The 24880-nt window shown below is 45.7% G+C and overlaps 1 protein-coding gene across 3 annotated transcripts in view; it reads right to left on the bottom strand.

The window, feature by feature from the left end:
• lnpa (limb and neural patterns a) overlaps positions 1–24880 on the bottom strand; it is a 149199-nt gene that overhangs the window by 2307 nt on the left and 122012 nt on the right. For all 3 annotated transcript variants that reach the window (XM_038789344.1, XM_038789346.1, XM_038789345.1), the window contains exon 12: positions 4245–4403. In XM_038789344.1, the coding sequence (XP_038645272.1) occupies positions 4245–4403 (159 nt within the window). The remainder of the gene's footprint in view (positions 1–4244; positions 4404–24880) is intronic.

The following is a 24880-nucleotide window of genomic DNA, read 5'->3' as shown; positions in this document are numbered from 1 at the left end:
TGTTTATGGTTTTACAAATTAATTGCTTGGTAAATTCACTTCAGAAACATAGGGCTGGCACTTAACAGCACAAGTACTTTTTTTTGACAACCTGATCACTGTTAACACTGTTGGGGAGGTTTTAAACTAATGTGGCAGGGGGATGGGAACCAGATTAGGAAGTTAGAGTTAGAGGTCAGTAAAGAAGCAGCAACTAAAGCCAGTAAGATACGAGACAATAAACTCAATGTGACTAAGGGGAAGAGTAGACAGGGAAGAGATGATGAACGCAAAGGTGGTCTGAGGTGCATTTGTTTTAATGCGAGACGTGTAGCAGGTAAGGCAGATGAATTTAGGGCTTGGATCAGTACCTGGGAATATGATGCTACGTATTGGTATTACTGAGACTTGGTTGAGGGAAGGGCAGGACTGACAACTGAATATCCCAGGGTATAGATGCTTCAGGAGAGATAGAGAGGGAGGTAGAAGGGGTGGAAGAGTTGCATTACTCGTCAGAGATGATATCACAGCTGTGATTAAGGAGGGCATGATGGAGGATTCGAGCACTGAGGCAATATGGGTGGAGCTGAGAAATAGGAAGGGTGCAGTAACATTGTTGGGATTTTACTACAGGCCTCCCAAAAGCGAGCATGAAGTAGAGGTACAAATATGCAGACAGATTATAGAAAAATGTAGGAGCAATAGGGTGGTTGTGATGGGAGATTTTAACTTCCCCAACATTGAATGGGATTCGTGTAGTGTTGGAGGCGTAGATGGAGCAGAGTTTGTAAGGAGCATCCAGGAGAGTTTTTTAGAGCAGTATGTAAATAGTCCAACTCGGGAAGGGGCCATACTGGACCTGGTATTGGGGAATGATCCCGGCCAGGTGGTTGATGTTTCAGTCGGTAATTACTTTGGGAATAGCGATCACAATTCCGTAAGTTTTAGAATACTCATGGACAAGGACAAGAGGGGTCCGAAAGGAAGAGTACTAAATTGGGGAAAGGCAGAGTATAACAAAATTCGGCAGGAGCTAGGGATGTGGATTGGGAGCAGCTGTTTAAGGGTAAATCCACATTTGAAATGTGGGAGTCTTTTAAGGAAAGGTTGATTAGAGTGCAGGACAGACATGTTCTGTGAAAATGAAGATAGAAATGGCAAGATTAGGGAACTATGGATGACGGGTGAAATTGTGAGACTAGCTAAGATGAAAAGGAAGCATACATAGGATCGAGGCAACTCAAACTGATGAGCTTTGGAGGAATATCGGGAAAGTAGGACGAATCTCAACCGCGCAATAAGAGGGCTAAAAGGGGTCATGAAATATCTTTGGCTAACAGGGTTAGGAAATCCCAAAGCATTTTATTCGTATGTAAGGAGCAAGAGGATAACTAGAGAAAGGATTGGCCCACTTAAAGACAAAAGAGGGAATTTATGCGTGGACTCAGAGGAAATGGGTTGAGAGTCTTAATGAGTACTTTGCATCGGTATTCACAAAGGAGAGGGACAAGACGGATGTTGAGGCTAGGGATGAATGTTTAATACTCTCGGTCAAGTTGTCATACGGAAGGGGAATTTTGGGTATTCTAAAAGACATTAAGGTGGACAAGTCCCAGGACCGGATGGGATCTATCCCAGGTTACTGAGGGAAGCGAGGGTCGAAATAGCTGGGGCCTTAACAGATATCTTTGCAGCATCCTTGAGCACGGGTGAGGTCCAGGAGGACTGGAGAATTGCTAATGTTGTCCCTTTGTTTAAGAAGGGTAGCAGGGATAATCCAGAGAATTATAGACCTGTGAGCTTGACGTCAGTGGTAGGCAACGGTTGAGAAGATACTGAGGGATAGGATCTATTCACATCTGGAAGAAAATAGACTTATCAGTGATAGGTTTTGTGCAGGGAAGGTCATGTCTTACAAACCTAATAGAATTCTTTGAGGAAGTGACAAAGTTAATTGATGAGGGAAGGGCTGTAGATGTCGTATACATGGACTTTGGTAAGGCGTTTGATAAGGTTTCCCATGGCAGGTTGATGGAAAAAGTGAAGTCGTATGGGGTTCAGGGTGTACTAGCTAGATGGATAAAGAACTGGCTGGGCAACAGGAGACAGAGAGTAGCGGTGGAAGGGAGTGTCTCAAAATGGAGAAGGGTGACTAGTGGTGTTCCACAGGGATCCGTGCTCAGACCACTGTTGTTTGTGATGTACATAAATGACCTCGAGGAAGGTATAGGTGGTCTGATTAGCAAGTTTGCAGATGATACTAAGATTGGTGGAGTTGCAGATAGCGAGGAGGACTGTCAGAGAATACAGCAAAATATAGATAGAGTGGAGAGTTGGGCAGAGAAATGGCAGATGGAGTTCAATCCAAGCAAATGCAGGTGATGCATTTTGGAAGATCCAAATTCAAGAGCGGACTATATGGTCAATGGAAGGGTCTTGGGGAAAATTGATGTGCAGAGAGATCTGGGAGTTCAGGTCCATTGTACCCTGAAGGTGGCAACGCAGGTTATAGAGTGGTCAAGAAGGCATACAGCATGCTTGCCTTCATCGGACGGGGTATTGAGTACAAGAGTTGGCAGGTCATGTTACAGTTGTATAGGACTTTGGTTCGGCCACATTTGGATACTGCGTGCAGTTCTGGTCGCCACATTACCAGAAGGATGTGGATGCCTTGGAGAGGGTGCAGAGGAGGTTCACCAGGATGTTGCCTGGTATGGAGGGTGCTAGCTATGAAGAAAGGTTGAGTAGATTAGGATGTTTTCGTTGGAAAGACGGAGGTTGAGGGGGACCTGATTGAGGTCTACAAATTATGAGAGGTATGGACAGGGTGGACAGCAACAAGCTTTTCCCAAGAGTGGGGGTGTCAGTTACAAGGGGTCACGATTTCAAGGTGAGAGGGGAAAAGTTTAAGGGAGATTTGCGTGGAAAGTTTTTTACGCAGAGGGTGGTGGGTGCCTGGAACGCTTTACCAGCGGAGGTGGTAGAGGCGGGCACGATAGCATCATTTAAGAAGCATCTAGACAGGTATATGAATGGGCGGGAACAGAGGGAAGTAGACCTTGGAAAATAGGAGACAGGTTTAGATAAAGGATCTGGATCGGCGCAGGCTAGGAGGGCCGAAGGGTCTGTTCCTGTGCTGTAATTTTATTTGTTCTTCTTAATGCAATTCCAAGCACCTGCTTTGGTTCAATTAGGAACAATTTAAACAGTGAATTTTCTCCCACTATTCTCCTGGCAAAACGGGATGTGCGGCAGGTGTAACAGACAGAGAATTGCCCCCCCCCCCCATATGGGCAGCACGGTGGTGGGCGCTGTTGCTTCACAATGCCAGGGTCCTAGGTTTGATTCGCAGCTTGGGTCACTGTCTGCACGTTCTCCCTGTGTCTGCGTGTTTCCTCCAGGTGCTCCAGTTTCCTCCCACAAGTCCAGAGAGACATGCTGTTGGGTGGATTGGACATTCTGAATTCTCCCTCTGTGTAACGAACAGGCGTCAGAATATGGTGACGAGGGGCTTTTCAAACTTCATTGCAGTGTTAATGTAAGCCAACTTGTGACAATAAAGATTATTAGTAGTAAATTGTTCAGATTTTTTAAATGACAAACTTTAAATCACATTTTTTCTTACTTTCCCTTTGTCTCTTTTTTCTCTCTTAACCCAATATTTATTTTCTTCATCATTCTCTCTCTACCTGATTTGTCTCGAATACACCCACCTTCTCCATTACTCCTGGATCTTTCTCAATGCTTAAACCACATTGGTGAAGGAGACGCACAGTTGGGCCCACCGTTTTCTAATGTCTTGCATGTACTGTTACCCATGTAAAAGAAAATCAAGCGGAAGGATGAAGAAAAAAAGCCCAAATGCAGCAAGGTCTGGCCCATTGCAGTTTTCAGAAACTTGTGCTAGGTTTGTTCAAATTATATTTTCACCTTCAGATTAAGGGGAAAGCAAGATCAAACATTATCCCAAAGAGTGACTCAAATAAAATGAACTATTCATATCTGAAGGAACAAATTTGCACAAAATCTCAATGCCACTTTGTGATTGATTTAGTTGGAGGGGCGGGGGGGAAGGTGGTGAGAGAATCTGCACAATTAGAATCTGTAGAATTCAGTATAAATAGGAAGGGATATCAATCAGAATTTTACTGATAACAAAGCTTTTGAATATTCTTGTGTAAAATTATCCTTCATTGAGTATAACTAATTTGTCAATGTTACAATGTGCTTTGATTATAAGTCGGAGATTTGTCATAAGTGTATACCATTAGCAGGTTGACCATCAATTATTGCAGACTGAGAGCCAACTGAGCTTTGAGAGTCACGACGTGGTCTTTTTTCAAAGTTGAAATCTGGAAGTCTTGGAGCCTGAGGCCTTGTTTTCCGGGCAGGATTAAGAAAGAAACAGTATGCACATCTGAAGGCTAGTGAAGGAAACAAAGAAAACTTTACAAGGTTAAAACACACTTGCCTGAAGATTTAACAAAGAGTCAAGAGTTAGGGGATTTTCACAGTAACTTCATTGATGTGAATGTAATCCTACTTGTGACATTAATAAAGATTAGTATACAGCACAGATTGAGGTCATGCAGCCCATTAAGGCTCCTTGTAGAGCATACCATCCTTTACCATTTGCCCATTCTATCCATATAGCCCTACAAGTTAATTTCCCATGGGATTATCCAATTTTCTTTCATTGTTTCCGCATCTACGAACCTCATAGGCAACAAGGTCCAGACCTTTACCAAGCACTGCATGAGAAAGTTGTTCCTCACATCCTTCCTGCAACTCTGGCCCAAAACGTTAAATCTGGGCCTCTTTGTCCCTGTACCATTAGCTAATGGGAACTGCTTTTTTTTCTGTTCTTCAACATTGGCACAATTCTGGTAAATTTCCTCTGCATCCTCTCAAGGAGCTTAAAACCTTCAAAATGTAATTGACAGAGCTGGGCAGAATACCCTACTTATGGGCTAACCAGAGCTTGAAACAGGTTCAGAATAACTTCCCTGTTTTTGTGCTCAATACCTCAGTTTGTGAAGCCCAAGATTCCACATATTTTGCTAAGCATTCATTCAATATGTTCTGCCACTTCCAAAGATTTATTTGTCATGAACTTCCAGGTCCTGTATCCCTGTGCACTCTTTAGAACCATGATATTTAGTCTATGTGGCCTAAATATTTTTATGTATTTAATATTTTATGTCCAACCTGCTAGCCTAACTGTATCTTGGTGCAGTCAACCAGTTATCATCTTTGTGTCTGCCACTCTTCCAAGTTTTATATAATCGACAAATGTTGAAATTATACTCTGTATTGCATTATTCAATTCATTTATACACATTAAAAAAAGTAGTGGTCCTAGTACTGACCCTCTGAATCTTGGGGAATACACACTGTGCCGTGTTGGTTTCCTTATTTGCCATAGAGGGTGTGCAGCGAATGTTCCCCAGACTGATTCCTCAGGTGGCAAATCATCATACGGGGAGGGATTGGATCGACTGGCTCTGCATTCACTGGAATTTAAAAGAATGCAGGGGGACCTAATTGAAAATTCTCACAGGGCTGGACAGACTGGATGCATCAATATAGTTTCCTTTGACTGGGGAGTCTGGAACAAATTGTCAGTCTCAGGATATGGGGTAAACCATTTACAACTGGAGATGAGGAGAAACTTCACTCAGAAGGGTGGTGATCCTGTGAAATTCTCTACCATAGAAGCCTGTAGAGGCCCAAATACCCCGTCTGATGAAGTCAAGCATGCTGTATGCCTTCTTGACCACTCTATCGACCTGCGTTGCCACCTTCAGGGTACAATGGACCTGAACTCCCAGATCTCTCTGTACATCAATTTTCCCCAGGACTCTTCCATTGACCGTATAGTCCGCTCTTGAATTAGATCGTCCAAAATGCATCACCTCACATTTGCCTGGATTGAACTCCATCTGCCATTTCTCTGCCCAACTCTCCAATCTATCTATATTTTGCTGTATTCTCTGACAGTCCTCCTCACTATCTGCAACTCCACCAATCTTAGTATAATCTGCAAACTTGCTAATCAGACCACCTATACCTTCATCGAGATCATTTATGTATATCACAAACAACAGTGATCTGAGCATGGATCCCTGTGGAACACCACTAGTCACCTTTCTCCATTTTGAGACACTCCCTTCCACCACTACTCTCTGTCTCCTGTTGCCCAGCCAGTTCTTTATCCATCTAGCTAGTACACCCTGAACCCCATACGACTTCACTTTTCCCATCAACCTGCCATGGAAAACTTTATCAAACGCCTTACTGAAGTCCATGTATATAACATCTACAGCCCCTCCCTCATCAATTAACTTTGTCACTTCCTCAAAGAATTCTATTAGGTTTGTAAGACATGACCTTCCCTGCACAAAACCATGCTGCCTATCACTGATAAGTCTATTTTCTTCCAAATGTGAATAGATCCTATCCCTCAGTATCTTCTCCAACAGTTTGCCGACCACTGACGTCAAGCTCACAGGTCTATAATTCCCTGGATTATCCCTGCTACCCTTCTTAAACAAAGGGACAACATTTCCAACTCTCCAGTCCTCCGGGACCTCACCCGTGCTCAAGGATGCTGAAAGGATATCTGTTAAGGCCTCAGCTATTTCGTCCCTCGCTTCCCTCAGTAACCTGGGATAGATCCCATCCGGACCTGGGGACTTGTCCACCTTAATGCCTTTTAGAATACCCAAAGCTTCCCCCTTCCTTATGCCGACTTGACCTAGAGTATTTAAACATCCATCCCTAGCCTCAACATCCGTCATGTCCCTCTCCTTGGCGAATACCGATGCAAAGTACTCATTAAGAATCGCACCCATTTCCTCTGACTCCACGCATAAATTCCCTCTTTTGTCTTTGAGTGGGCCAATCCTTTCCATAGTTACCCTCTTGCTACTTATTTACAAATAAAAGGCTTTGGGATTTTCCTTAACCCTGTTTGCCAAAGATATTTAATGACCCCTTTTAGCCTTCTTTATTGCGCGTTGAGATTTGTCCTACTTTCCCGATATTCCTCCAAAGCTTCATCAGTTTTAAGTCGCCTAGATCTTATGTATGCTTCCTTTTTCATCTTAGCTAGTCTCACAATTCCACCCATCATCCATGGTTCCCTAATCTTGCCATTTCTATCCCTCATTTTCACAAGGACATGTTTGTCCTGCACTCTAATCAACCTTTCCTTAAAAGACTCCCACATTTCAAATGTGGATTTACCCTTAAACAGCTGCTCCCAATCCACATTGCCTAGCTCCTGCCGAATTTTGTTATACTTGGCCTTTCCCCAATTTAGCACTCTTCCTTTAGGACCACTCTCGTCTTTGTCCATGAGTATTCTAAAACTTACTGAATTGTGATCGCTATTCCCAAAGTAATCACCGACTGAAACTTCAACCACCTGGCCGGGATCATTCCCCAATACCAGGTCCAGTATGGCCCCTTCCCGAGTTGGACTATTTACATACTGCTCTAAAAAACTCTCCTGGATGCTCCTTACAAATTCTGCTCCATCCAAGCCTCCAACTCTACATGAGTCCCATTCAATGTTGGGGAAGTTAAAATCTCCCATCACCACCACCCTATTGCTCCTACATTTTTCTATAACCTGTCTACATATTTGTACCTCTACTTCATGCTCGCTTTTGGGAGGCCTGCAGTAAAGTCCCAACAATGTTACTGCACCCTTCCTATCTTTTAGCTCAACCCATATTGCCTCAGTGCTCGAATCCTCCATCATGCCGTCCTTAATCATAGCTGTGATATCATCTCTGACCAGTAATGCAACTCCTCCACCCCTTTTACCTCCCTCTCTATCCCTCCTGAAGCATCTATACCCTGGGATATTTAGTTGCCAGTCTTGCCCTTCCCTCAACCAAGTCTCAGTAATACCAATAACATCATCTTCCCAGGTACTAACCCAAGCCCCAAGTTCATCTGCCTTACCTGCTAAACTTTGCTACACCATATTGAAAGGTGGAGCAGGCTTAAATGGCCGAATGGCCTACTCCTGTTCTATTTTCTTTGTTTTATGGTTCTACTATCCTCCAGCCTGAAAAATCATTTACCACAGATCGCTGTTTTCTGTCCTTAAACCAATTATTTAATCTAAGCTCACACTGACCTTCCTATCGTATGTACTTCAATTTTGTCAACCAGCCTGTTATGTAGTAGTCAAACACTTTCTTAAAATTCGTGCAGGTGAGTTCCACAGCTTTCCCTTCATCAACCTTCTCTGCTACTTAATTAAATAATTTAATTAGATTGGTCAAGCTAATTGATCTGTCTTTTACAAAACTATGTCGACTCTCCGTAATTAACTCAACCCTCTCCAAGTGCCTGCTGATTCCACCCACTTCCCCTGCCAATTGCTTCTAAAATCTTACTGATCACTGATGTTAAACTGACCAGCTTATGTCCTTACAACCTTTAAAAAAAAATCAAATTACTGCGGATGCTGGAATCTGAAACGAAAGAGAAAATGCTGGAAAATCTCAGCAAGTCTGGCAGCACCTGTAAGGAGAGAAAAGAGCTAACGTTTCGAGTCCGATGACTCTTAGTCAAAGCTAACAGACAGAGAAAGTGGGAAATATTTATGCTGTAGAGTGAGTTTGGTCTCAGACTGGGTGATCGCTTTGCTGAGCATCTTCGGTCTGTGAGCATTCAGGACCCTGACCTTCCTGTGGCGTGGCATTTTAACAAAAGACCCTGCTCCCATGCCCACATGTCTGTTCTTGGCCTGTTGCAATGTTCCAATGAAGCGCAACGCAAACTTGAGGGACAACATATCTTCCAGCTAGGCACGCTACAGCCTTCCGGTCTCAACATCGAATTCAACAACTTCAGATGATCAGCTCTACCCCACCTCAATCCATTTGTTTTCATTTCATTTTAACTGTCTTTTACCATTTCTTTCTTTCTTAATATATATTTAATTCCCCCCCTCCCAATCTTATCCACCTTTCCTTCACCTTTCTCCTCTTTGCTTCCCCCTTCCCCTCCCCCCCAACATCTACAGTTCATCCTCTGATGTTAGTTTCCCTGCTGTTTGACCTTTCACATCTTTTGTCCTCTCTGGGGACTGCCATTAGCACTGCTGTAACCCACCCAACCTTTGGACGCGAAGGGGCAATTTAGCATGGCCAAAATAGGTTTAAGGTCCGTGGGGCAAAGTTTAGAGGAAATGTGCATGGCAAGACTTTTTTTTTTTACACAGAGGGTGGCGAGTGCCTGGGATGCGTTGCCAGGGGAGGTTGTGGAAGCTGATACATTAACGGCGTTCAAAAGTCATCCCGACAAATACATGGATAGGACGGGTATAGAGGGATATGGCACAAGGAAGTGCTGAAGGTTTTGGCCAAGGGTGGTATCAATAACCGGTACAGGCTTGGAGGGATGAAGGGCTGTTCCTGTGCTGCATTTTTCTTTGTTCCTTGTTCTTAATTCGCTAACCTGTACATTTTAGGACTGTGGGAGGAAACCGGAGTACCTGGAGAAAACCCACATCAAATTACCTTAAGGGAATATGAATAGTAATGGTAGTGCCAGCCTATTTTTTTTAATGAAGCTTGGAAGTTTCATTGGGATATTTTAGCTAGTAGTGCCTTGCACTTGAGCGTTCTTAACTCTTTTGGGAATTTATGCTCAAATTCTCTAGGTCTCAATAAATGAGGGTATCTCTAAAGGGCTGTGCATTCCATATCTGGCAGATACTAAGGGCACACAGGAAGTCTCAGGCATTTGGTTGGAGAATTTTAAGCAAGGTTAATGTGTTTCTGGATTCCCAGACAATGAAAAAAGACAAGGACATGCTTAAATTAGATGGCATTAAGTTTAACTGTATTAATTTGCAATTATCATAGCTCATGTTTTTACAAGACTAAATCCAATTCCAAATTTCCTTTCAAACAGGTAATTTAGAATTAGGACAATATCATGAAGAAAAGGATATTTCAAAATGTTTTCAGAAAAAAAAATCAAACAACCAAACATCTATTTTGACATTTAATCTCTCTTGCCTTCCAGTCTATTGCAGATCTCCCCTTTTCTTCCCCTCCGTCGGCACCACTTTAAAATGTTACATCTCTAACTTTCCAGCTCTGACAAAAGGTAATCAACTTGAAATGTTGCCAGAGAAGCTGCCTGACCTGCACAATATATCCAACATTTTCATTATCTTGCCTATACTTCAATTATTTCCCCGATACCTTTTACTCAATCCAATCCAACATAGGACAGATTATTCCTTCAACTGGGATAAAGGAGTGCGAGGAACCCAAGGAGAGAAATGTTCATATGGAGGTAGAATTTCAAAGAATGAGCACTATCAAGTGATTTCGACATTCAACGGTAAAGGGCAGTTTTCTCACCTCAGCAATAGAGCTCACAGTTGCTTTCTATTGTATTTAGGGGGGCGGGTTTAGCTCAGTGGGCTACACAGCAGGCTTGTGATGCAAAACAAGGCCAGCAGCGCTGGTTCAATTCTTATACCAGCTGAGATTTCTGAATTCTCCCTCTGTACCCAAACAGGTGCCGGAATATGGCGACCAGGGGCTTTTCACAGTATCTTCACTGCAGTGTTAATGTAAGCCTACTTGTGGTAATAAAAAGATTATTATTTACCTATTGTTGTGCCTACAGTGCCAATGCTACATTTCCTGGAGTGAAAGAAATGGGCCTTCCAGATAGCTGATTCCTCTCTTGCAACCACATCCACATTTCTCACCTATTTAAGTTGATATCATCAGGGTCAAACTTTTCCCGAATTCTATCCATTTGGTGCCCGAACTCCAAGCTTCCTGGTTTGTGTCACATCTCTAAAGATTCACTACATTGAAGTTTTCTTTCCAAGGACTTCAAAAATGGAGAGTTCCTCACAAACTCACTCATTCTTTTGTCCTATAATCTTCAGGATCTTAAAACCAAAGCTAGCCATCACCTAACATTTCACTTTGGTTTATAATTTTTTTTTTAAACCATGGCAATGCAGGCATTGTAGATATGGGGTGAAGATCGCCCAAAGAATGACAAGAGTGAATTTCAGGCGGGAAAACCAGTGAGTATCCCGCTGGCTGTTTCGGCATGATTTCTACTGCAATTTACCCACACTTGTGTCATTTGTTTTTGGAGCTTGGGGAGAATCTCACCTAATTATCCCACACTTGGAATGTTTTTCTGGAGTGCGGAACGAAAGATGCCAACAAGACCGGCTCCTCAGAGATGGGAGAGTCCAACAAGACCGGCTCCTCAGAGATGGGAGAGTCCAACAGGACCGGCTCCTCAGAGATGGGGGAGTCCAACAGGACCGGCTCCTCAGAGATGGGAGAGTCCAACAAGACCGGCTCCTCAGAGATGGGAGAGTCCAACAGGACCGGCTCCTCAGAGAAGGGGGGAGTCCAACAAGACCGGCTCCTCAGAGATGGGGGGGTTCAGGATCCCCGCAGACATGTGCAACACCTCCAACCCTTGACCCTGAAGGAGGAACCTCCCCCACCCATCTCTAAATTTTAAATGTCCACGTCACCCCCCTCCCCCCAAAATCAGTCACAAGGGTGACCCAATCCCACCCCCAACCATCCGTGTCGGCATCAGGGCTCCACCCCGTCCCTCACAAGCGATCAAAACCCATTAGGGGCCCCCCACCTTTAAGGGTACCCGTTCTTTCAGTCCACTCCCCCTCATTCGCCCGCTTCAGGCCCTCCCTCTTCATACTCCCCTTCATGTCCCCACCCTTCATGCCCCGACCCTTCATACCCCTCTTTATATCTCCCTACGCATATCCTCTTCACGCCCCCGCCCTTAATACACCCCTTCATGCCTTCCCTCCCCTTTTCATGGCCATGGTCCCCTTCAGACCCAAAATTAGCACTGCAGAGGTGTCAGGTTGCCACTCCCCTGTCCTGTTCATGACCACGGGGGGGGAGGGGCTTTGAGCGCCCCCAGAGATGAGTACTGATTTGCGCTGGCCTCACACTGTGCCGGTGGGACCAATGAAGCCCAGAAGCTGGGAGACTCCGGCCTCAAACGGCTGCATATAATTAAAAACTTTTATTGGGTTTTATACATGGTATACTCACATCGAGAAACCAAAAAGAAATAAAAAAGACTAAAAACTAAAAACAAGAAACAAGGGGAGAAGAAAAACCCCCAGAAGACGTTTCAAAGCAAGAAAAATTTCATTACACATGCCAGTAAGGGTCGGGGGGGGGGGGGGGGAATTCACTGCCCCCATCTTCTCTTTCTTTTAATATACAAAGCAAGCAAAACAAAACCAGGTGGAAGGGGCACCTGGGTGATGCCCCTGATGTCACTTGCATCTCTTGGTCGGTTTTCATTTTTGTTTTTGTCCATTTGTCACTTGCCTCAGCTTCTTTTCAATTTTCTTTTCTGCTGTGTTTGGCTACTCCCTCTAGCCCGCTCCTCCCTCCTTTCCATCATGTCTTGGCTACTTTCCCCTGGCTCTTGGCTACTTGTTTATTTGCTTGTTGGCCACAAACAGGTCCCGGAACAGTTGCGTGAACGGCTTCCATGTTTTGAGGAAGCCATCTTCCCCACCTCTTGGTTGGAGAATTTGATTTTCTCCATTTGGAGAGATTCTGAGAGGTCGGACAGCCAGTCTGCAGCTTTGGGTGGTGCTGCTGACCGCCAGCCAAGCAGGATTCTGTGGCAGGCGGTCAGGGAGGCAAAGGCAGGGGCATCCGTCCTCCCCATGAAAAGATTTGGCTGATCGGATACCCCTAAGACTGCCACTTTCAGACATGACTCCACCCTCATCCCCACCACTTTGTACATTGCCTTGAAGAAGGCTGTCCAGTACCCAGCAAGTCTGTGGCAAGACCAGAACATGTGGGCGCAGTTGGCCAGGCCTCCATGGCACCGTTCAAATCTGTCCTCCACCTTCGGGAAGAACCTATTCATTCGGGTTATTGTTAACCGGGCTCCATATACCACTTTTAGTTGTGTTAGATTGAGTCTTGCGCACGTGGAGATGGAGTTGACTCTATGTAGTGCTTCGCTCCAGAGTCCCCAACCTATTTCAAGCCCCATATCTTCCTCCCACTTCCTGCTTGTTGCGTACAGTAGTGTCTGCCCTCTTTATCAGTCGCTTGTACATGTCACTATAGTTTCCTCTACCAAGAATGTTTGCGTCCAGTAGTTCTTTCAGTAGTGTCTGTTGTGGTGGTTGCGGGTACGTCCTTGTCTCCTTCCACAGGAAGTTTTTAAGCTGCAGGTATCCGAGTTTGTTGCTCTTAGCAAGTTGGAATCTCTCCATCACTTTGTCCAGTGTTCTGACCCTGCCGTCGGTGTTATAGGTCCCTGACTGTCAGTGTCCTCCCACCCTCTCCTCACCTTTTAAATGTAGCTTCCGTGAGTCCTGGCACGAACCTATGGTTGTTGCAGATGGGGGGCTTTGTCGGACATTTGGTCAGGCTGAATTGTTGCCGTAGGTGGTTCCAGATCTGGAGGGTGGCTACTACCACTGGGCTGCTGGAGTGTTTTTGGGTGGGGATGGGAGTGCAGCAATGGCGAGGACCCGGAGAGAGGTCCCCCTGAAGGAGACCTCCTCCGTGCGCACCCACTTGGCTTCTGGCTCCTTAATCCATTCCCATACTCGTTCTGCTGTCGCTGCCCAGTGGTAGTACTGTAGGTTTGGGAGGGCTAGCCCCTCCCTGGACTTTGTTTTTGTAGGACCTTCTTTGGGATCCTAGCATCCCCCCCCCCCCCCCCCGCCATACTAACGTCATGATTAACTTCTCCGGTGAGTTGACAAAAGCCTTGGGGATACAGATCGGGATGGATCCAAGTGAGAAAAGATATCGGGCAGTCTGTTCATTTTGATCGTCTGCACTCTCCCCACGAGGGAGAGTGGAAATATGTTCCATCTCTGCAGGTCCTTTTTGACTTCCTCCGTCAGGTTGGTCAGGTTCCATCTGTGAAGCCCCAGCCAGTCATGAGTGATTTAGATCGCCAGGTAGCAGAATTTGTGCCAGGCCTGTTTAAATGGCAGTCACACCAGTGCTGCCCCTCCCCCTTGCAGGTTCACCGTGAAGATCGCGCTTTTCCTCATGTTGAGTTTGTAGCCCCAGAAGGCACCAAATTCTTTCAGTAGCTCGGGGATTACTTCCATAAGCTTCAATGAAGTTACTGTGAAAAGCCCCTAGTCGCCATATTCTGGCGCCTATTCGGGGAGAAGTTACGGGAATTGAACTCGCACTGCTGGTCTTGTTCTGCATTGCAAGCCAGATGTTTAGCCCACTGTGCTAAACCAGTCCATGGTTCTGTGTTCGATCGCTAGTGATTCGATCACTGGGACGAACAGCAGCGGGGACAAAGGGCATCCCTGCCTGGTGCCCCGAGCAGCTGGATGTACTGGGAGCTGGCGTTGTTTCTCCGTACTCTCGCCATGGGAGCGTTGTACTGGAGCTTCACCCAGGAGGTGAACACTGTTCCAAGCCTGAACCGCCCCAGTACCTATGAGGTACTTCCACTCGAATCTGCCGAAGGCCTTTTCTGCGTCCAGGGAGACGATCACCGGATTGGGTCATGATCACGTTCAGCAGGCGCATGATGTTGGATATTAGCTGTCTACCTTTGACAAAGCCGGTTTGGTCCTCTGCGACCACCTCTGGAACACAGTTCTCCAGCCTTTTGGTTAGGATCTTGGCCAGTATATTGCCGTCTACGTTTAGTAGTGAGATGGGTCTGTAGGAACTGCATTCAGTTGGGTCTTTGTCTTTCTTAGGTATTAGCGAGATTGAGGCTTGTGCTAGCATAGGTGGCAGTGTGCCCCTTGCCAACGAGTCTGTGAATATCTCTCGCAGGTCCAGGGCCAGTGCTGTCACAAATCTTTTGTAGAGGTCTGTTGGGAACCCGTCTGGTCCCAGTGCCTTCCCCGCCTGCATGGAGCTAATACTATCCATGATCTCTCCCAGTTCTAGTGGTGCTTCCAGGCCCCATTTTCAGTCCTCACCCACAACTGGCATGTCCAGTCCGTTGAGGAACTGTTTCATCCCCGAGTCCCCTGGTCGGGGTTCTGAGGTGTACAGCTCCCGGTAAAAGGCATCAAAGGTTTTGTTGACTTTGTCTGGGTCTGTTTCCAATGTGGCTCTGCCTTCTCTAATTTGTGCGATCTCTCTAGTGGCTGCCAGCTTTCTCAGCTGATGTGTCAGCAGGCGGCTGACTTTGTCTCCATATTCATATAGGGTCCCCCATGGCTGGCATAGGTGGTGTACCACTTTCCTCGTGGAGAGTAGGTCAACGTCCATTTGTAGCTTTTTTCTCTCCGCCAGGAGCTCTATGGTCGGGGCCTCGGAGTATTTACGGTCTACCTGTAGTATGGAGTCGGTCAACTGCTGCCTAGCTGCTCTCCCCTCCCTGTCTCTTCGCACTTTAAACGCGATAACTTCCCCTCTAGTCAAGGCCTCTAGCGCGTCCCAGAGTGTGGTGGGTGAGACCTCCCTGTTTTGATTGTTTTTTGTATATTCAGCTATGGCTTGTGATACATTCTCGCTGAAGACCTTGTCGGTCAGTAGTAGTGTCCAACCTCCATGTGAGGCGTTGGGCACTGCCTGTCTCCAACCTCACATCCATATAACGTGGAGCGTAGTCGGAGATTTTCTATGTTCTATGACGATTGCGGAGTATTCTGCTTTGACCAGTCCTGGAAGCACCAATTTCCCCACCACAAAAGAAATCGATCCTCGAGTGGACGCTGTGCACTGGGGAGAGGGAGAACTCTTTCTCCCAAAGATGGGTGAAGCTCCAAGGGTCCACCACCCCTTCTGCTCCATAAAACAATCGAGTTCTTCGCCATGTTCGAGGTCTTCCCTGTTTTAGGGTTTCACCTGTAATTGGGACTTGTTCACAGTTAAAGTCCTGCCCCATGATCAGTCGGTGCGTTGCTAGATCAGGGATTTCCGCCATGGTTTTTAAAATGAATTTCATGTCGTCCCAGTTGGGAGCGTACACGTTGATGAGTACTACCGATGCTCCGTCTAGGGCCCCATGGACCATGATGTCCCGTCCCCCTGGGTCTGTAACCGTCTTCACCACCTTAAACATCGTCCTCTTATTGACCAGTATTGCCACCCTCCTGGCCCTCGTCCTGTAGCAGGAATGGTAGGTGTGTCCCACCCAGCCCTTCCTTATCTGCAGTTGGTCCTGCTCTCAGGTGTGTCTCTTGGAGGAAGACTATGTCGGCTTTCACGTTTCTTAGGTGGGTGAAGACTCTGGATCTTTTCACTGAGCTGTTAAACCCCCTGGCTTCCACATGACTATCCTGGTGGTGGTGCTTTGCTCCCCCCCTATCCTGGTGGTGGTGCTTTGCGCTGCGCTCCCCCCCCCCCCCCCCCCCCCCCCCCCCCCCCCGCTCCTGTAGGATTAACCATAATTACCTGGTGGACGCATCCCTGCACTCCGGGGTTTCCCTTTGTTCGGGTGCTGTCCAAGATGGCCGTTGTTACTGCTCTCCCCATACCATTGGGTCCCTGCGCTCCGAGGTATCCCTTTGTCCAGGGGGCACCCAACATGGCTGCCAACAGTGCATCCGCCATGTGGATATGTCCCTCCACTCCAGGGTTTCCCAATGTCCGGGGGCACCCAACATGGCTGCCAACTGTGCATCCACCACGTGGGCCGGCCCCTGCACTCCAGGATCTCCCTTCACCCAGAGACCGTATTAGGTGGTTGCTTGCAGTGCTTCCTTGCTTCGGTTGCATTCCTTTGTAGACATATTGCCGCTTTCGTTCTGGTCCTGTTTTTTCCGTTTCTCTATGTACCCCTCGCTCTCTGTCCCGTGCTCCACCTCTGTACCCCTTCTCCCAGCTCTTTTCCTCCTTTGCTGCCCCATCCCCGCTGTTTGTTTCCCCCCCTGCTTGGTGCTATGCACCCAGTTGGGGGTGCGCCGCGGCCTTTATCTGCTGCATGTACCCAGCACTAGCTTTCCCACTAGTGTGGTGACCCTCCTCCCGGGAGTTACTGTCTCGTTTTTCCTTCGCCCGCCCTCTGTAGTTCCTGCCCATTCTTTCCCGATCTTATCCAGCACTCCTCTCGCTTGCCACCCCGCTTTCCCTTTTCTGCTGCTCTTGAACGAGGTCACGATCTTGTGAATAGGAGCTTTTCACAGTAACTTAATTACAGTGTTAATGTAAGCATTCTTGTGACAATAAAGATTTTTTTTTGAATTATTAATTTAAGATCTCTCATGCAAAGTGGTCTCAGGTGGTGGCTTGCTGCTTGTCGCTCAGGATGTGTTTGGCGGGGGGTGGGGATGCTCTTTCTCTTGGACTGCCTGGCCCAGTGCAGGATTCTCTCTCGGTCCTGGTACCGGTGCAGTTTGGCTATTACTGCCGCCGGTTGGTTCCCTGGCTTTGGGTTTCGGGCGCAGCAACCAGTGTGCCCTGTCTATTACTGGTGGGTTGCATAAAGTCTCCCTTCCCAACAGGTTGCCCAGCCTCTGGGCCACGTAGGTCGTGGGGTTCCCTGCCCTCAATTCCTTCCGGTAGGCCCACAAGGTTTTGCCTCCTTGAGTGGTTCGCCTGGTCCTCAACTTTACCCCTCGGGTTGCCATGCGTCGCGACCAACCTGGCCACCTCTTTCTCCAGCGCCACGATCCGATCGCTCTGGTCGGTCGCAGCTTTCTCCATGTCCTTGATGGTTGCCTCTTGGGCTCCCAGTCTCTTCTCCGTCAGCATAGGCATTGTCAGAGCAAGGTCATGCCTAACAAATTTGATTGAATTTTTTTTAAATTATAAATTTAGAGTACCCAATTATTTTTTCCAATTGAGGGGCAATTTAGCGCGGCCAATACACCTATCCGGCACATTTTTGGGTTGTGGGAGTGAAATCCACGCAAACATGGGGAGAATGTGCAAACTCCACACGGACAGTGACCCAGGGCCGGGATTCGAACCAGAGTCCTCTGCGCCGTAGGCAGCAATGCTAATCACTGTGCCACCGTGCTGCCCTTGATTGAATTTTTTGAGCACGAGGGTGGTGCAGTTGGTATAGTTTACATGGATTTCAGCAAAGAATTTGACATGGTCCCACATGGGAGACTTACAAACAAGGCAAATGCACATGGGATACAGGGGAACTTGATAAGGTGGATGCAAAGCTGGCTGAGCTGTAGGAGACGGAGGGTGATGACAGATGGCTGCTTTTGTGACTGGAAGGCAGTGTCCAGTGGCGTACCACAGGGATCGGTGCTGGGTCCCTTATTATTCATCATTTGATATAAATGGCTTAGATAACTATGTTGGGGGTAGGATCAGTAAGTTTGTGGATGACAAAAAATAGGCCGGGTGGTTAACAGCGAGGTTGAGTGTCTTGGATTACAAGAAGTTATAGATGGGATGATCAAATGGGTAGAAAAGTGGCAGATGGAATTTAACCCTGAAAAGTGTGAGGTGTTACACTTTGGACGGAGCAATTTGACAAGGAATTATTAAATGAATGGCACCACACTGGAAAGTCCTGAGGAACAAAGAGACTGTGGCTTGTTTGTAAAAGATCTATGAAGTCAGAAGGATAGGTTAATAGGGTGGTAAAAAGGGATATGGTACATTTGCATTTATCAATCGTGGCATAGATTACAAAAGCAAGGAAGTCTTGTTGGAGTTATATAGAACATTGGTGAGGCTATAGCTGGAGTAATGTGTGCAGTTCTGGTCACCACATTATAGGAAGGATGTGATTGCACTGGAGCGGGTCCAGAGGCGTTTCACCAGGATGTTGCCTGGGATGGAACATTTAAGTTATGAAGAGAGGTTGGATAGGCTTGGGTTGTTTTCGATGGAGCAGAAAAGATGGAGGGGTGACCTGATCGAGGTGTACAAGATTATTGTACAAGATTATGAAAGGCATGTACGGGTTGGATAAGGTACAGTTGTTCCACTTAGTTGAAGGGTTAGTTATGAGGGGGACACAAGTTCAAGGTGAGGGGCGGGTGGTTCAGAGGAGATTTGAAGGAAACCTTTTTTATCCAGAGGGTGGTGGCAGTCCTGTACCTGGGAGGGTGGTAGAGATGGGTTGCCTCACATCCTTTAAAAAATACCTGGATGAGCACATGGCACGGTTTAACAATCAAGGCTATGGGCCAAGTGCTGGCAAATGGGATTAGGATTGGCAGGTCAGGTGACTTTCATGCATTGGTGCAGAATCAATGGGCCGAATAGTATTTTTCTGTGATTCTGTACTGCTTTTTGTGGACAGGACATACCTGGAAACCTTTTCACTTTGTTGGGTAGATGCCTGTGTCGTAGCTGTACCGGAACAACTTGGTTAAAGGGCCACTAGTTCTCGGGTACAAGTCCTCAGCACTCCATCGGGATATTGATGAGACCCATTGCATTTTTTTTTGCATTTAGGATACTCAACGTTTTTCTTGATTTCAGGTAGAGTGGATTTAATTAGCTAAAGACTGGTTTCTGTGATGGTGAAAGGAAGAGAGGTATCATTCACTTGGTACTTCTGGCTGAAGACCATTTTACAAACGGCTTAGTCTCATCTCCTGCATTAGTGAATTGTTTAATTGTCCAGCACTATTCATTACTGAATGTGGTAAGACTGTAGAGCTTTGATCTGATCTGTTGGTTGTGAGATTGCCTAGCTCTGTTTACAGCATCTTGGCTCTGCTGTTAACTTTCCTGTTGTCCAGTGCTTTAGCTTCAGCAGATTGGCACCTCATTTTTAGGTATGTCTGGTCTGCTTCTGCATGCTCTTCTACAATACTCATTGAATCAGGATTAGTCCTCTGGCTTGATGGTAATGGTAAATTAAGAGACGTGCTGGGCCATGAGGTTACAGATTACAGATTGAGGTTACAGGCGGAATACAGTTCTGCTGCTGATAATGGCTCACATCTCGTGGATACCCTGTTTTGAGCTTCTAGATCGCTTCTGAGTCTATTAAGCACAATGTAGTTCCACATAATGCAATGGAGCATGTCCTCAGTTCGAACAACTTATATTATTGTAGCATCTTTAACATAATAAAACATTCTTAGGCATTTCATAGGAGTATTATAAAGTAAAATATGACACCTAGCCACATGAGTTTTTAAGGAGTGTCTTTAAAGGAGGAAAGTGAGGTAGAAAGGTAGAGGGGTGTAGGGAGAACATTCCATGGCTCAGGGGCTAGGCAGCCAAAGGCATGGCCACCAAACGTAGAGCACTTAAAATTGGGGATGCTCAGGGGACCAGAAAGCGCGTGTGCGAAAGAGAGAGAGAGAGCGCGAGAGAGAGCGAGAGTGAGGAGTGACACCGCATAGGGATTTGAAAACAAGGTCTGGGATGCTTGTTGCCAAAAATACCACCGACACCTTCACTGTTCCAGTTTTTATTCCAGAGACAAGCACAGGGGTGGTTAGGAAATGGGCAAATTTAGGACACGGACAGCAGAGCTTTAGATGATATCAGGTAGAAAGTGGGAGACTAGCCATTGTGTGTTGGAATAGATAAGTCCAGAAGTAACGGAGACACAAATGAAGGTTTCAACAACAGATGAGCTGAGACAGGGGAAAGTTAGAGGTGGAAATAGATGTTCTTAGTGACGATGTGAATAATAGGTCAGAATCTCACGTCAGAATCAAATGTGACACAAGCTTGAGAACAGACTAACTTAATCTCAGACTGTTGCCAGGGATAGGGATGGAGTAGGTAGCTAGGGATAATAATTTGATGCAGCGATCAAAACAATGGCTTCGGTCTTCCTAATATTCAGTTAATACAGAAACTTCCCTCATTCAGGACTGTGAGGTGATCACTTCCACCAAAACTGTTATAGGCAGATGAATCGGAGATAGGTAGACCGTGAGGGTGAGGATAAGTATATTTTTCCATTGTTCTGGTTCTTCTACGAACTGCTGCAGGCCATGCAAAGTAGCTATGCCTCTCAAGACTTGGCCAGCTCAATTAGTAGTAGTGTTGCCTGGCCATTCTTGTGATAAGGTAGATTCCTGACAAACGGTCAGAATATGCGGAATTGGGGCTATGTTGCAAAATGGATAGCAAACAGACTACAAAACAGAAACAGTATGTAGGAGTTAAAAGTAGTTACACAGACAGGCCAGAGGTAGGAAGTGTGTTCCACAAGAATTAGTGCTGGGGCCCCTCATGGTCACCATTTAAATAAGTGATTTGGAATCAGGCACGGAAGTATATTTTGAACATTTGCAGACAATGCCAAATTGGGAGATAAATATTGAGGTATATGCAACAAAATACAGGAAGAAGTTGTAGAATAGATGTGTAATTGGCACTTGATCTTCAGTATAAACAAGTGTGATGTGGTCCCGAGTAAGGAGGCCACAGACTCCTTGGAAAGCGAGTGTTTAAATGAGAGGTAAAAGAGCAGAGAATACAGACACAAAAAACAAAGTATAAATGCAAGCGTAGAAGTCAAGAAAGGAATCACTACAGGTAATAAAGTAGAAAAGCAGGTAAATTAAACTGGTATAGAACCGTGGCTAGATCACACTTGCAAGTACTGTGAACTGTTTTGATCTCCATATTATTGAAAGAAGACAGCCACACTGCAGAAGTACAAAAATAATTTACAAGGATACCAGAACGGAGAGCTTATACCCATTAGGGAAGGCTAAACAGGCTTTGACTCTATCTTGTTACGATAGGGAGATCTTAGGAAATTGGGTCGAAGATGTAGTGGGCAATTTAAGGGTTAACAGACTGAGGGTAAAACTGCTAGTACTGAGTCAGAGGTATACACCCACACCTGGCCTGAGTTACATTTTCCCATTCAAACTTAAACTCGTTAATGGCAATAAACAGGATACCCCTGTTCAACTTTGGTTATTCATTCAAGATTCATTGCCCTCCGGGACACTTCGATCTTTTAAAAAATTATATTTTTAAACATTTTTTAGCGGAAATTTAGCGTGCCAATCCACCTACCCTGCACATCTTTGGTTTGTTGGGGTGAGACCAACGCAGACACGGAGAGAAAGTGCAAACTCCATACTGACAGTGACCCAGGATCGAACCCGGGTCTTCGGCGCATGAGGCAACAGTGCTAACCACTGCACAATTGCGTCACCCACAAGGGATACTCTGATCTGACCAGTCATTAGCCCATTATAGAGTCTGATCGCCTCTTTTGTCCGTAAATTAGAGGTTAGTTGCATATTCATAACAGTCCCGTTCCTTTGTGTAAATGGGAATAGGCAATCAAAAGCCCAGTTGGTAATGATGAGTTCAAGTCTGGACACATTAGGACTGAACGATTGTTTGAGTGGTTGGGCAGAGCTCAGAGAGAAAAAAAAAAATCCTGTTCAAACAGGTGGGGGCAGAAGATTTGGATCACAGTCGGGAAAGGTCATGAAAAGCTGCCACAGAGACAGGAAAGTGGCTGCACTAACAGCAGGAACATGTTCTGTAAAAGCAAGTATCATTGTTGCCTGTCTGTGTAACTGGAGTCGAGAGCTGTATGTTCATTTTACGTACTGTTTTGAATGGGAAATCAATCGAATCAACCTTTGTGCACAGTCGTTCGGCACTGGCCCGTTTCTGTGCTTTAAGTACTATTCAATACAGTAGTCCCCCGTTATAACGCAGGTGTTGGGGTCCAAGACAGCCACCCGCGTTGCATCCGAGCCGCGGATATCCATGATGGGGGTTTTAAATTTATTTAAGAATCTATGCATGCGCTTCCCATTGTGAGTCTATGGGGGGCGGAGGGAGAGGTCAGACCCCCGTAGACTCACAATGGGAAGCGCATGCATAGATTTTAAAATAAATTTAAAACCCCCATCGTGGATCTAATTAAAACAAGCTCTCTGATTGCCACAGAATGAGGCTGGGAGTTATTCCAGAGGGAAACCCACAGAAACTTACCAGGAACTCTGGTGGGTTTCACCAAACTGGAGGAAAGGATTGCCTTTCAAAAATATGTTCTGACCGCCACCGGTTTAAAGAACCTGTCTGCTGTGCAGAGTTGAGGCAGCTGTAGCTCTGCACTATCCACTTCCGGACGCTGTGTGAGCTGCTCCTCTCTCACTGAATCTCCCTCCAATCAGCCGGCAGTGTCAACTTCAGCGGCCGGCTCACTTTGATCCGGAGAGGGAAGCTGACAGTTGGGGTCCATAAGCCCCCCCGCCGTATATCGCGAATACAGCGCGTATATTGCGGAGCGCGGTATAACGGGGGACTACTGTACTATGTATAAGCAGATTTTGATAAGAGGTTGGAGGATAGACTGAAAAAGCCAGGAAGTTTCAAGCTCAAAAATGTCAACTGTAATTGATCTTATACAAGTATATAAATAGTTAATAGCATAGATAAAGAAAATGAATTTAAATAAATTAAACTGAATTGCATATATATTTGTCCTTGGAATGTGCAATGCTGGCAAGGTTACACACTCTGGGTTGCAAGAGTAGGATAAGGAGAGATAGATTCAAATTAATAAAAAGCAATTGTAGGACTGTTATATTCCTAATAACATTAATTAGACTATTGTTATGGGGGTATGTCAATGTCAAATATTAAATTTCAATTTCATTTGCTGGACTCTCATTTTAAAAAGGACAGTTTCAACTGTTATCACAGGCACTGACTTAAAATGGCTGCCAAATGTCACCTGACAAGTCTATAACTCCAAATTGGTCAAGTCTGTGGAAGTTTGCTATGTGGATTACAAGAAAGACCGATCCAGGCAGCCCTCCTGTAAAATGTTGCATCTTCTTATGTCAATGATCACTTCAAAGGTGTACAGAAACTTAAAGAATGAATCATTCATAAATGATGGTTGGTCATTAAAAATTAATCACCAAGGCCACAATGCATCAGCCAAGGACTGTCCAAACATTTTTTTTAGTAAATTTAGTGTACCCAATTCATTTTTTTTTCAATTAAGGGGCAATTTAACGTGGCCAAATCACCTACCCTGCACATCTTTTGGGTTGTGGGGGGCGAAACCCACACAAACACAGGGAGAATGTACAAACTTCACACGAACAGTGACCCAGAGCCGGGATCAAACGTGGGACCTCGGCGCCATGAGGCAAAAAGGCTAATCCACTGTGTCACCGTGCTGCCCGGGACTGTCCAAACATAAGCTAAGCAGTTACCTTCTGTGAAATACTTAATTACCATGGCAAAGTCATAAGTGATCAGGATCACAATGTTGAGATGTATTTTAATGTTAAACCGGTTTGCTTTGGAGAGGTCCGAAAAAACATGCATGTCCCTCTCTCTTTCTCAACTAAACTTAATTTTGTTTGCTCATATCAGACTCTGGCTAGCAGACAAATAAATCACAGAGAAAACCTCAACATCACAACAGGGTTTCCAGGAGAATAGCAAGGACTACAGCTTAAGAACTGCCTCAGCCATAAAAATAGTCCACTTACTCGTTTGAACTCAAAAAAACCTGTCTGATTGAGTACTTTACAATCAGCATGTAATTGGTCAAGTACGTACACTGAATTGGTACATTTGTCCTTAGAATTTTTTTAAAAATCACGATCAAGCGACGAGTGGGAAAAAGGGAGAGTCCTTGCACTGTTCCTCACCTGGTATAACACTATGGGCACAATTCATCGACCCCATTGTGCCCAGCACTGATCCAGGTTCAACAGGTCAATCGCGCAATGGAGCTCCGTGCCAGGCTGATCGTAAATCTCCTGACGCGCTCTGCCTGCCGTGATCTGGATGTTGCCCTCGCTGGGAGCGATCCAGATCTGCATATTTAAACAGCCTTCGTCCAAACATGGTCAAAAGAGATAAATGCCAGAACAGGGTGATGGAGAATGCACTTGATGTCAAGGCAACAGTGTGGGCATCAAGGGGTTCTAGGAAAGTTGAAGTCACTGGGGAAATGTATTACAGTGGCTAGTCATATGTCGCAAAAAAAGAAG

Source organism: Scyliorhinus canicula, chromosome 2, assembly GCF_902713615.1.
Source record: "Scyliorhinus canicula chromosome 2, sScyCan1.1, whole genome shotgun sequence".
NCBI lineage: Eukaryota > Metazoa > Chordata > Chondrichthyes > Carcharhiniformes > Scyliorhinidae > Scyliorhinus > Scyliorhinus canicula.
The sequence above is the reverse complement of the archived record's forward strand: the minus strand, read 5'-3'. Positions and strand labels throughout refer to the sequence as shown.